Below are 12,613 nucleotides of genomic sequence, written 5' to 3' on the forward strand. Positions count from 1 at the left end.
TTCCTAGGTACCCAGAGCTGAACTCATCCACAGCCCTCACCCCAGGATGGGGCGCAGGAAGTTAGAGCCCCTCCCCACCCCCCACCTGGGCTCTCAAGTGCGCAGAACCAATCAACATCCTCAGCTCTGGTGCAGGGCCCACCTCTTCAGGTTTTCCCTGAGTTAACTTCTCCCCTGGCCTTTATACCTGATCCTCTTGGTCAGAATGCACTGCGGCAACTCTCCTTCCTTACAGTCATCCAGCCTGGGGGACCCTCCCTCCCCACTGTGCCCTAGAGAACCGAGTCCCCTCTGATCCGAGTACCGAGCACAAGCAGGAGGCAGAAGCTGCAGGACTTTCCCCTTCCCGTGGAGAGAAACCCCAAATCACATTTCTGCAGCGTGGATGTGGGCCAGCGCTTCTTGCCCCACGCCCCGTCCTTCCCCTGCTCCCGACTTAGGGTGTTGAGTGAAGCACAGGAAAGTGGCTGGGGCTGAGCCAGGTCGCCCGTCCTGGCTGAGGCTCCATCTTTTATTCTGAGAATGACATCATCTTTGGTCCTTGTTCGTGAAAGGGAAGTGCAGGGGGTCTCTTCCTGCAGCCCGGGTGCTTTTTACCACCTTCTCCTCCGCTGGATGGAGGAAACAGGCCACATCCAGAGGACAGTCCCAGGTTTTAGGCATTTATGCCCCCTCTGTCCTGTCGTAGGAATTGAATCTCTGACCCAGAATGCCTCCTCTCCACCACCATTTCCCTGGGTCTGAGTACCCTTGCCCTCCCTGGACTCTCCCTAACGACCCCATGCCTCCCCTCCCCCAGCCCAGCTCATTTACCTCCGACTCATCTGGTCTTATTTTTAGCTCAGGCTTTTTCCTTTCTTAATATGGCGATGAGCTTTCCGGGCCAGCGTGGGGACTGTGCTGAGGAACCCTGGCCGTGGTAGGGGAAGGCAGCGGGGGAGGGGCTCCCGGAGCCAGGGGGCGAGGGGGAGGAGGAGGGAGGGTCTCGGCCCTCTGGAGCTGTCCTGGCCTCAGAAGGTTATCCTCTCTCCTGCCAACCCCAGACACATATTTAGGTGGAGCCAGGTGGGGGCCCCGCGGTGCCAATTTCAGGGACAGCTCCGGTTCCCTCCCCACCCCCTGCTCCTATCCCTCCTCCTGACCCTTTCACTCTTGGCTCTGTCGGCAGTTTGTCCGGGACCCAGCAGTGTCCTCTGTCCACTGCTCTGGGCCATTCCCCACCCCACCCCCCTGTGAGCCCCTCACTCAGGGTTCAGGACCCAGGGCCCCGCCCGACCCCAGCTACCCTCAGGGACCTGAGAGCCGAGCCTGACCCCGTTCCCTGCACCGCACGCGCCGCCGACAGGATGGGGGCCAGCGCGGGGCCCGGGCTGCGGCCGGCACTGTTCTTCCTGCTGGTGCTAGGGACACCCAGGTTGGGGGTGCAGGGGGAGGACGGGCTGGAATTCCCTCAGTATGACGGTGTGGACCGTGTGGTCAATGTCAACGCCAAGAACTACAAGCATGTGTTCAAGAAGTATGAGGTGCTGGCACTGCTCTACCACGAGCCCCCCGAGGATGACAAGGCCTCACAAAGACAGTTTGAGATGGAAGAGCTGATCCTGGAGGTGAGTCTGGGGTCCACCGGCCCACAGGGCACAGTGGCCTGTCCCGGCCACCCCTAGCCCACAGCCGCATGCAGACTTGGAGGGGGACTCGGGGCCTCGCGGCGTGCGGCCTCAGGCCCACAGGAAGGTGACTTGGGACCCCAAAGTCCCACCACGGGTAGGCACGTTTAGGAGGGAGGGGCTGCAGGGAGACCCCTCCTCCATGGCCGGGACTGAGGTGTCCTTGGAAGAGGAGCACAAAAAGGAGAAGGGCTGGACTTCGGTCAGAGGAGGGGGCTGGACCTGCACGACGCCCCCCATCTACTCTCCTGGCCAGAACATGCCCCCTCTCTCCACACACAGCAGGCCTGCACCCCAAGTTGAACCAAAGGGTATGCATTTTAAAGGCTACCGACATCTCATTCGCATGGTATGTTTCTCCCACCGAAAGTTTAACAGAGACCACCGTGGCGCCCTCCAGCCTCAGTCCCTCTCTCCCTAATTCTCCATCTGCCCCTATTGGGTCAGGCCAGATGCCCTGATTGGAAAATTCTTGCAATTGGAGGAGGCCTCAGAATGCCTTCCCCAGCTTCTCTCTGTGGGAAGGTTCTCCTCGCCTCCAAGCCGACTTACAACAAGAGAAAGGCCCTGTGTTTGGGGGTGACTGGGAGATGCGGTCCCACGCGCTCTCTAGCCGGACGCATTCGTGTTCCGGCCCAAGCTTGTGCAGCCCGTTCTCCAGCCCGGCAGGACAGCGAGGCCCCAGCCTGCCTACAGGAAGGACCAGAGGCTCCCGTTTCTGTGGGCCCCTGTGGCTGCCGGAACCGGCCATCTATTAATGCACTGAGTATTTTTATCCTGAGTGCTCAGCATCTCGGCCCATCCACCTGCCAGCAGCCTCCCCGTTCTCCTGAGAACCCGGGCGCCTGTGTGTGTTAGGCAGGGTGAGGCTGCGAGCCCGCGGCAGAGGGCACCAGGGCGGAGTCCGGCCGGGAGGCTGAAGGGGGCAGGGACCCGCAGGAGTGACTGTCCACAGCCTGAGAAAGGAAGGGCTGGGGGACACAGGGGAAGTCTGGCCTCGGTGAGGAGAGCCCCGCCTGGGTCTCCTCTCGTGCCTGCTGGAGTCTCTGTCTCTGAAGGTGACAAGTGGTGGCCCCAGTGACCTCTACCCTCAGCTCTCTGGCTTCTGCCACTCCTTGGTGACATAACCAGGCCCCCCACACACACACCCTCCTGCCCTCCAAAATGCTCCCCAGTGGGGGTCACTCAGAAGAACCCCAGGGACTTCTAATGCCACCCCACACTGAGCATGGCCTTTAATGACGATGGCGAGCAGGGCTCAGCCCCGAAGCAGAAAGGGCCTCAGTCACTCTGAAGCCAGACTCCCCAGCACCCCTCGGGAACCGGGAAGTATCCCGTGCCGGCCTTCGGAGCAACATCAGAAGCACGCTGTGCACGAGTAATACGTGTCCAGGGGCTGAAACCAAACTACAGCCCAAAAGGGTGGGCTTGCAGGGAAATGGAGCTACCTGGAGCCTTGCGCGGTGCCCAGGGCAACTCTTATCTTCCCCACATCCCAAATGACCCTCCTGGGAAGCGTGAGATGGGCACGGAGTGACTAAAAATCCCAGAGCTGATTTTAACCTTATGCTCCCTCCAGTTAGCGGCCCAAGTCCTCGAAGACAAGGGTGTTGGCTTCGGGATGGTGGACTCTGAGAAGGACGCAGCTGTAGCCAAGAAACTAGGTAAGGGAGGAGTGGGGAAGGGGCGCGTAGTAGTGTGGGCCCGGGGAGGCCCAGGTGTGGGGGCTTCTGGGATGGGGGAGGCCCAGGCCAGGATTTGGAGGGTAGCCCTTGTACAGGGCAGGGCCCCACCAGGCCTAATGTGGCAGCGGGGAGAAAAGACTGACCTGGGGACGGGTATGGCAGGGGTTCCGGCATCTCCTTCACTCCTCAGAGAGACCCAGGCTCCAATCCTAGAAAGAGGTGGGGGTGGCCCTCTTCATACTTACGTACAGACCAGGGCTAGGCGCTGGAGGAATGGGGCAGTCAGGGAACACCGGCAGGGCAGGAGAGGCCTCTCCGGCCAGAGCCTGGGGGAGCTGGGGGGGCCAGGGTTACGGCACCAGCCACCAGGGAGCACCACAGGCCTGAACCGGACTCCGGATGTGGCTGGGGAGGGCGGTCACTAATGAAGTCATCTGGTCAGTAATAGCAGCAGGTTACAGGGCTGGACCGGGAGTGAGCGGCTGGAGTCCTTGGAGCAGGGAAAGGAGGATCTGTCTCTCGTTATGGCGAGCAGAGAAAGGGAGACATCTTGCTAGAGTCTATGTCTCCCTATGTCCCCCCGACACCCCCGCTGAGCCCGCCTTCTCCTGGAGAGCCCCGGGGCCCGGCGGGCTGCCTGGGCTAGACCCACAGGCGCAGCGCCCAGGGCTGTAGGGGCCTGAAGGGAGGTGGGTGGGGTAGGGGCGAAGGAGAGGTGAGGGCGTGGGGTCCAGGGGCACCGGGACAGGCCCTGGACCTGTGGGCGGCCTGGCCTCCGGGCTCACCTCTGGCTCGCTCCCTAGGCCTCACGGAAGAGGACAGCATCTACGTGTTCAAGGGAGATGAAGTCATTGAGTATGACGGCGAGCTTTCTGCGGACACCCTGGTGGAGTTTCTACTGGATGTGAGGATTCTCCTGGACCTAATGGCCTTGCTTTAAGACCTCACACCCATCCCCAACCAAGTCCAGCCTTGCACGCGCGCACGCACACACACGTGCACACAGGCAACAGACAGCCCCTCCCGCCCCTCCTCCCAGCCCTGCCGCCCTCATCCCTCCCCCTGCTCCTTCGAGTGAGGCGAGAACACACTCTCCTCCAGGTCCTAGAGGACCCTGTGGAATTGATTGAAGGCGAACGTGAACTGCAGGCATTTGAGAACATCGAGGATGAGATCAAACTCATTGGCTACTTCAAGAGCAAAGATTCAGAGCGTGGGTAACCCCCAGATGCCCCTGTCCCTCCTTGGACCCCCGTTTTACCCGTCTCCCTAACCCCCACTCCACCCACTGTCTCCGTATCTCTACAACCGACCCCCTGGCATGGTCAACTCTCGCTACTCTGACCTCCCTGCACTTGGGGCTCCCAGACAGGGACCCCCAGCACCCTAACTTCCTCCACTAAAGTTCTGCTGCTCTCAGAGGACTAGGGGGTGGGTCTCAGAAGGAACCCCTCTGGCCAAAGGAGACTCGGGGAGAGACAGAGAGGCCATGGCTCCCCGGCAGACCCTGGCTCTCCCAGAGACTGACTCCGCATTACTCCCTCAGATTACAAGGCCTTCGAGGATGCGGCAGAGGAGTTTCACCCCTACATCCCCTTCTTCGCCACCTTCGACAGCAAGGTTCTCCTCCCTGTGGCCATATGGGGTCCCCCTAGCTCCCTGCAGCTGCCCTCCAGACCTCTCTCCCAGAATTGATGGGGGACCTGGTCCCTTGCCTCACACGACACCCCCCACCCCACCTCAGGCCTCTCTCTCTTGCCCCAAAGATTTTAGATCCTTTAACCCACCCCTCTCAGGTTCAACCAAAGCCCAGAGACGTCAAGGCACTTGTCCACTGTCACAGGGGCAGTGACAAGGGCCCAGGCTGTCTGGCTTCCTTCCTAAGACCTGCTCGTGGTGATACGGCCTCTCCCCATGACCCGCATCCCCCGCTCCCCTCCCCCTGCCCCCTCCCCCAAAGGTGGCAAAGAAGCTGACCCTGAAGCTGAATGAGATCGATTTCTATGAGGCCTTCACGGAAGAGCCTGTGACCATCCCAGACAAGCCCAACAGTGAAGAGGAGATTGTCAGCTTCGTGGAGGAGCACAGGAGGTGGGCAGCGGGGGCCAGCCTGAGCCGGGGGGTGCCTCCTCGGGCCAGAACGCCCATGCGCCCCATGCTCAAGAGGGGCCGGGGGATCCCAGCCCGCCAGGAAGCTGGTCTGGCTGGCAGGTGAAGGCCCTTCTGGGTATGACTGCTCACTCGCACACAGACCAGGTTCTGCCAGGTGCTTCCATCTCTATTACTGTTTTTAATCCTTTCAACAAGCTCAAGTACTGAGGTCCCACCAGTAGGAAGTGTCAGAACGGGATCCTGACCGGCATTTTTGGTTGAGGAGAGAGCTACCAGTGTTTGGCGGGAGGGGCGGTGGGCGGAGAAGCAGGGATGCTGCTAACCTCCTGCAGGGCACACAGGATGGCCCCCCACAACCGAGAATTCTCCAGCCAGAGGTGGAGAGACCCTGCCTGCACTCACACACGATTCTCCTCCTCCGTGGCACTCCACAGCTGGGAGCGTCCCCTGGTGTCCGTGGAGACGCCACCAACCTCGCCCTCTCCCGCTAGATCATGGCCCCCTTTGCCGGGGAGGGCCAGTCAGCTTCGCTCAACAATGCCCCCACACGGCGCCTCGCCCAGTGCCTAGAACTTCTCAGACTCAGCTGTACTGAATGAATGAGGGGATGCCCAGATACCGCGTTCTTACCTTTCTCCCAAAGACTCTCTTCCAGGCCACGGGCCCACCCGCTGCCCTCCCACCTGCTTTAACCAGGCGGTGACCTGGGCCTGGAGCCCAGAGCTTAGACTTTGCCAGATGGCTTTTCTCTGGCCTACAAGCTGTCTGTGCCCCAGGCTTGACCCAGAGCTCTCTGGAGGTGCATCCTTCTCGCCCGCTGAGTCCTGACTGTCTCTTCTAGGTCCACCCTGAGGAAGCTGAAGCCTGAGAGTATGTATGAGACGTGGGTGAGTGTCCCCCCACCCCCGGACAGGGCCGGGTCCCCGGGGCGGGGCGTGGGTGGCTAAAGACGCAAGTCCTGGAAACTTCCCGCCCTGCTGCGCTCCGTGCCTGGCCCGTAGGAAAGACCATGCACCAGCAAAGTTTGGAGGCTGTAGCTCTGAAGAACTACAGGAATTAGGAGACACACAGACACTGACAAAGATGACAGGGAGGGAGATCTGGGGCTAAAGAGTTTGCTAGAGGAGGTGCGGGGTCCCTGGAGGGGAAACCGAGCCATCCGTGTCACCTGGGAAAGGGCTGCCGCCACAAGAACGTACCTGATCCGGAAGCTGGAGTTCCACGAAATTCCAGGAAGATGTAGGGTGTGTGTGGCTCCCTAACTTCAGGAAGCATAGCTAAGCCCCGCTGCCCCCAACAGGAGGACGACATGGATGGAATTCACATCGTGGCCTTCGCGGAGGAAGCTGATCCTGGTGAGGGAGGGATGCAGGTTTGGGGGGGGTGCCGGTGACAGGGAGCCAGGGGTGCTTGTGCAGGCTTCAGTGGGAGGCGTTCCTGGGAGTGCAGTGACCCAGGGGTGAGACACCAGCGACGGTGGGAGGTGGGGAGCGCCCAGGACTCCTGCTGTGGCTGCGTCCCTTTCTTCCCTGTCCCACCTAACACTTCTTACTCGTGTTCCCTCCAAGATGGCTATGAGTTCTTGGAGACACTCAAGGCCGTGGCCCAAGACAACACAGAAAACCCTGATCTCAGCATCATCTGGATCGACCCTGACGACTTCCCCCTGGTGAGAGGCAGGGCTCTCCAAAGGCAGGGCCTGACGCGGTGGCCCTTTCTGAGAGGAGCTTCTTTCAGAGTTCCTGCCCCAACTCCCGGCCCGAGGACCTTGGGAGGTTACGTCTGGTGTTCAAGGGCCCCGTGGGCACAGAGGGCACCCTGAGAAGGGGGCACAGAATGGGAAGTAAATCGCATGGAACACAACACACACAATGCCCAGAGCAGAGACGCGGCAGGGAGTTCATGTTCCCAGGGCTGACTCCGTCTACAAAAAAACAGAGTGGGGGGGAGGGCAGGTGGGTCTACGCAATCATAGACTGAGAGCACGGAGAGGCCATGCCTCAGGGGACAGTTTCGTTCCCAGCTGGATCCCCAACACCTCACGCTCGTTGTTGAAAGAGCAACAGAATGAGAAGATACGTGAGGAACACTGACAATGACCAGGGACGACGACCTTAGTTTACAGGTGCAGAAGCTGAGGGTCACTGAGAAGTGACCTGCCCAAAGTCACAGGTCACGCAGTAGCAGAGCTAGGATCAGAACACGGGTTCCGACCCGTGTTTTCCTGGGGAAAGAAGGGCCAGTGTCTTCAGCTGACCATCCCAATACTTTCATTTTGGGATTTTTACCTGCAACTGCTTACCTCTACCCCTTCCCTTCGGGCCCCCATCGTGGGTTCACAGTGACCTTCCTCTGCCCCTGGGCTGACCCTCTACACTCCCCCTCCTGGACACACGCGTTCCGAGACGCTGTTACGTTACCGTGCGTGGTCTCCCTGCAGCTGGTGCCATACTGGGAGAAGACGTTTGGCATTGACCTGAGAGCCCCGCAAATAGGAGTGGTCAACGTTACCGATGTGAGTTTCCCTCCCGCACGCCCCGCTGGCCCCAGCTCTGCTTCCCAGCCCCACCAGCTCTCCCTGCTCGGCTGCCCGCCCCCCCGCCCCCCACCCCAGGGTCAGACGCGCCCAGTCTCAGGGCTGGGCAGAGGGAGAGGCTCGGCCCAGAGCACACACACCGCAGCTGGCTCCTCATCCCTCAAGGCCCGGTCCGCATCCTCTCCAGATCTCCCATGTGGAGTCGGGCCCCCTCCTCGGCGCCCCCAGAGCCCGTTTGGCGTTGCGAACGGGACTTCAGCTCGGCTAGCTCGGCTAGCTCTGCGTCGTGCTTGCCTCTCTGGCAGACTCAGCTCTTTGAGGGCAGAAATCGCACTCACACACGCAGGTGCTTCGGCCACGTCTGTGCCGGTGAAGGGATTAAGCCATAGTCTTTGCGTTCATACTGTTCTCAGTGCGGCTGGGGACGCAGATATTCTGTTAACGACACTGCCAGATCTTATAAACTCGATCATAAAGAGACCCATAAAATGCTAGGAAGCCACAGAAATCAAAGCAACTTCTGCTGAAGAGAATCAGAGAGAAGGGTTTCAAAGGAGTGGCACTGAAAGTGGGGACCGCATGGCCGGGAGCGGTCCGGACGCGCGCAGTTGATGACGAGCCGTTTCCAGGCCGCTGGAAAAGTTAGTGCGGAAGGTCAAAAGTAGGAAAATGAGTATCAGGTTCTGGAAAAGGCAAGTCGTTTTTTATGCTTGCGAGACTAGAGGCTTCTGCAGTCGGTGCTGGAAAAGCAGGTTATGAGAAGCTGAAGGGTGGCTGGCTTGACTCTCTGGCCACCGGCGGTTTCCCATCAAAGGCCAACCCAGCCATCCCTGTTCCCCCGTCACGGCTCCCACCTAGACCCTCCCCTGGACAGTGTCCCTGGCCCATGACAGGTGAAGGGAAGGGAAGGAGGACAGAGGGAAGGACAGAGGGAGCCCCGCGAGCGGGAGGACAGGTCTAAAGACCTGAGTCGGGCTAAGCTCCGGTCCCCGCGTGTGCTTCACCCCAGGCGGACAGCGTGTGGATGGAGATGGACGACGAGGAGGACCTGCCTTCCGCAGAGGAGCTGGAGGACTGGCTGGAGGATGTGCTGGAGGGCGAGATCAACACGGAGGACGATGATGAGGAAGAGGATGAGGACGATGACTAGTCACTGTGGCCGCCACCTCCCAGCCCGCCCGCTCTCCACGTGCTCCCTCCCGTCCCCCGTCCCTCCCTGGGCTCCTCCGGGAACACTGGGTCATCCTCCACCATAGGGAGGCCATATGCTGAGTGCTGAGACCCACTCGTCCCCACACGCCAGCCCAGCCGCCTCAGCCGGCTGTGTCCTGTCCCTCGGCGGCCCTGTTCCTACGATTTGTTTCCTCCACTGCCCGTGGTTCTTTTCTCCTCTGTTCCCTCCACCTGCACACACAGTTCCCCACACTCTCAAATCCTACATCCTTCTGGCGGCCCCGATCCCTGGCCAGGAGGAAGGGTGGGCCCTGCGTCTGGGGCGCGCTCTCTCTCTCTCTCTGCAATCTCTTGTTAATGTATTTGGGTCAAATATCGAGAGGCCTCAATAAAGGATCTGGGGCAGCATAAGCAAGTGTCTGCTGCCGAGGTCTCACCCCCCACGGCAGCGGGGGAGGCAGCCCGAGGATGGGGGCTGGGGGGGCCTTGTTAGGGCGCTGTGATGGGGGGGCTCCCTCCAGGCAGTTACCCCAGAGAAGAGTGGACTATTTATCTGCTGTCGGTCCATAAGCTCTCCCCGCACACGCGGTGTTTGTCCGGCCCCCCGGTAGGTTCTGGGAGAACCGGGGGTCCTGTTAGCCTCACTGGGAAGTCAAGACAAGCAGCTAAACAACTGAAGCCGAACACAAAGCAATACGCAATTAAGTGATTATGTGCTGCTTGACAGCACCCTCCCTGCAGCTGTTCTTTGAACCACGGGGACTGAACCCAAATATCACTTTCTTGGTGAGGCCTTCCCAGAGGTGGCCCACGCGGTTCCCTCCTCTGGGGTCACGCTGCACCCGCTCCGCCTCCAATCCAGTACTTCTCGGCTGCCCTCCACCTGTGGCTACACGGCCATCTTCCCCAAGGGACTGCAGGCCCCTTGAAGGCAGGAGCCCAGGCTTCTCCTCTGTGCCCCCAGGGCCTGGTGCACAAAACGTGGCCCCTAACAAGTGCCTGTTAACAGAAGGAACAAACGAACAGAAAGGGTCAGGAGAGAGAGGCCACATGCGCTCTGGTGGCTTTAAGAAGCGAGCACTTTCTAGGCCTTCAGTGAAGAACGGGGTGTGACGGGCCAACGGGGACAGGGACGGGATGTTTCAGTCAGTGGAGAGCATCAAAAGCACAGGTGGAATGTGGGTGTCATACTGGGGGTGCTGAAGAGAGGAGAGGGACAAGAAGAGACCCTCAGGTGGCGGCCATGAGGATGGAGGGGCATCACGGGGTGTAGAGGAGTTTGAATTTAATCCTGGGGCTGGGAGGAAGGGCAGTGATGAGCGGGATGGGCAGAGGGCGGGGAGGATGGAGACAGCAGGTGTATGGGGGGGGCGAGGGGCGACTCTCACTGTCAGAGCCCATCAGAAGTTGGGACAGCCTGAGCGGTGGCCTTGGGATGGAGAGAAGACACAGAGTTTTGTATACCAGCGCCCCCCAGCCTGAGCCCGGACCTGGGCTGCCCAGGTTCCTGGCAGGAAGGGCCTGCACTCTCCCCAGCACAGCCCAGGCCGGTGTTCGGGCCAGGGTGTCGGACGTCGTCGTGTGGGGAAGCCAAGGAACTGACCGCACCCGCAACTCAGAAGGGACGGTTGTCATGGGTCAGGTATGAAGGTGCTGCTGAGAGAGAAGGGGACTGCTAGCTGCAGAAGGAGGCCTGAGGTGACATACGTCACCCTCCAGAGACAAACCAAGGAAGTGCTCCTGGAGGAGGCAGAAGAGCGTAGAGCAGAAACCAACGTGTGACCATTCGGGACTTGGTCTGATACGTGGGTGGGCCCTGGGCTCACACAGTGCTAACGGGGGGGGGGGGGGGGCTGACAGTCTAGCGTGGGTCCGCGGAAGGCCCCAGACTGAACAGTCGCCCCTACGTTTCCAGCGCCCACCCAAGCCAGTCCTTAGACACTTAGGATTTCCAAGTCTCCGGAGAGCCCTGTTGGGTGGGCAGCTGCATCCCCATCTCAGCCGCAGGGCCCCTGAGAGTCAGAGGCTTTGACCTGCCCGAGAAAGGGGCGGAGCCAGCGTGAAGCCCGTGCACCTGCGGCGGGAAGACGGGTGCCTGTCACCGTACAGAAGTCATTCCGTTTCTCTGAGTCTTGCAGATGGGCCGGTGACATGGCTTTTGGTCCCACGACACAGAGCAAACGAGACAGACACACGGCCCAGGATGAGGTGGTTTTGCTCTCAGAGGGGGTCACAGGAGAGGTTGCTGAAGAGACGGGGAAGCGGCAGGAGTCTGAGCCTCTTTGGGCGCAGTGTAGACCGAGAAAGGAGGGGCTCACCTGAGGCTCCGTGACGGGGTGTCTGCCCGGCCAGCACTGAGGGGAGGCCAGGGCCTTCCTGGCGTGCCACCGGATGCGGCTCGGACCTCTTCCCAGGGCCCGACTCTGCCACAGGGGAGGCAAGGGCCCTCAGGCGGGAGCCGGGGTGCAGACAGACGCTTCCCCACTTCTTCCTTCCCTCTTTCAGTCTGGCTGAGAATCTGGGGGAGGAAAGTCCCTGGGGTGGAGAGGAAGTGAGAGCTGCCATGCCAGGCCTGGGCAGAGAGGCAGAGCGAGGAGACAGCTAAGTGTGGCTTTGCAAGACGTCTATATTTGCATGCTGAGCTCACTTCTGCTCTCTTCCTCCCCAGAAAATAAAATTACGTCATGGTGGGGGGAAGGCAGGAGGGCGGTATATTTGGGAAAGGTGAGAGGAACCCAACGGGCCATCACCCCGAGGCCGAGGAGAGAGAGGCGAGCGGACCCGGGCCCCAGGTCACGGCAAGGAGGCCCCACGTGGCTTCCCGCCGGCATCCCTACGTCCACCCCGCCCTCCAGCGTGGATGAGTCCGGGCGGTCCTCCGGCCCTTCGCCACCGGTCCCCTGACCCAGACGGGGAGGAAAGAGGTTTTTCCCAACGCAAGTCGGCCAGCCAAGGGGATCAGAGGCCTAACCCCTCACTCCCCTGGGCTCCCCAGGGTCCCAGCTGCGGCGGCCACCGAAAGGCGGCCAGGACAGGGGCGCGGTCCCGCAGCCCGGGGGCGGCGGGGGAGCGTCCGGCAGCGGCCCTCCGCAGCCCACCCGCGAGCCTTCCAGAACCCCCGCCCCCCGCCCGCCCCGCCCCCGGCGTGACGTCACCGGCCGGCCGGGCGGGGCGCGCGCGGGGCTCGGGCTCGGGCTCGGCGGGCGGAAGCGGCGGCGGCGGCGGCAGGAGCGGCGGGCGCCGAGGAGGAGGCTCCGACGCTGCCCAGGAACCGGGACGCCGGAGAGCCGCACCCTGAGCGCTCAGCCCGAGGAGGTGAGCGGCGGGCCGGGGGTGGGGGCGGGCGGGCTCGGGGCCGGGCCGCGTCGGGCGGCGAGCCGGGGCCGGAGGGCGCGCCCGCCGGCCGGGGTGCGTGTGGCCCGGCCCGGGGTCGCGGCGGG

At 61.6% G+C, this 12,613-nt stretch overlaps 2 protein-coding genes across 2 annotated transcripts in view; both read left to right on the top strand.

Annotated features, from left to right (window-relative positions):
* Positions 1-522: 522 nt before the first annotated feature.
* On the top strand, positions 523-9,584 carry CASQ1 (calsequestrin 1). The gene is made up of 12 exons (XM_035009585.1): positions 523-543; positions 1,056-1,607; positions 3,247-3,331; positions 4,156-4,256; positions 4,454-4,565; positions 4,899-4,972; positions 5,313-5,443; positions 6,306-6,351; positions 6,765-6,819; positions 7,033-7,133; positions 7,905-7,979; positions 9,010-9,584. The coding sequence occupies exons 1-12, from the start codon at positions 523-525 to the stop codon at positions 9,148-9,150; spliced, it is 1,494 nt and encodes a 497-aa protein (XP_034865476.1). The 3' UTR covers positions 9,151-9,584.
* A 2,774-nt stretch (positions 9,585-12,358) lies between these two features.
* The window catches only part of PEA15 (proliferation and apoptosis adaptor protein 15), a 7,886-nt gene continuing 7,631 nt past the window's right edge, over positions 12,359-12,613 (top strand). Inside the window, exon 1 of the mRNA XM_035009934.1 lies at positions 12,359-12,488. The gene's annotated coding sequence lies outside the window, so the exon portion shown is untranslated. The remainder of the gene's footprint in view (positions 12,489-12,613) is intronic.

Source organism: Mirounga leonina, unplaced genomic scaffold, assembly GCF_011800145.1.
Source record: "Mirounga leonina isolate KUSES-001 unplaced genomic scaffold, KU_Mleo_1.0 Mir_154, whole genome shotgun sequence".
NCBI classification, from domain to species: domain Eukaryota; kingdom Metazoa; phylum Chordata; class Mammalia; order Carnivora; family Phocidae; genus Mirounga; species Mirounga leonina.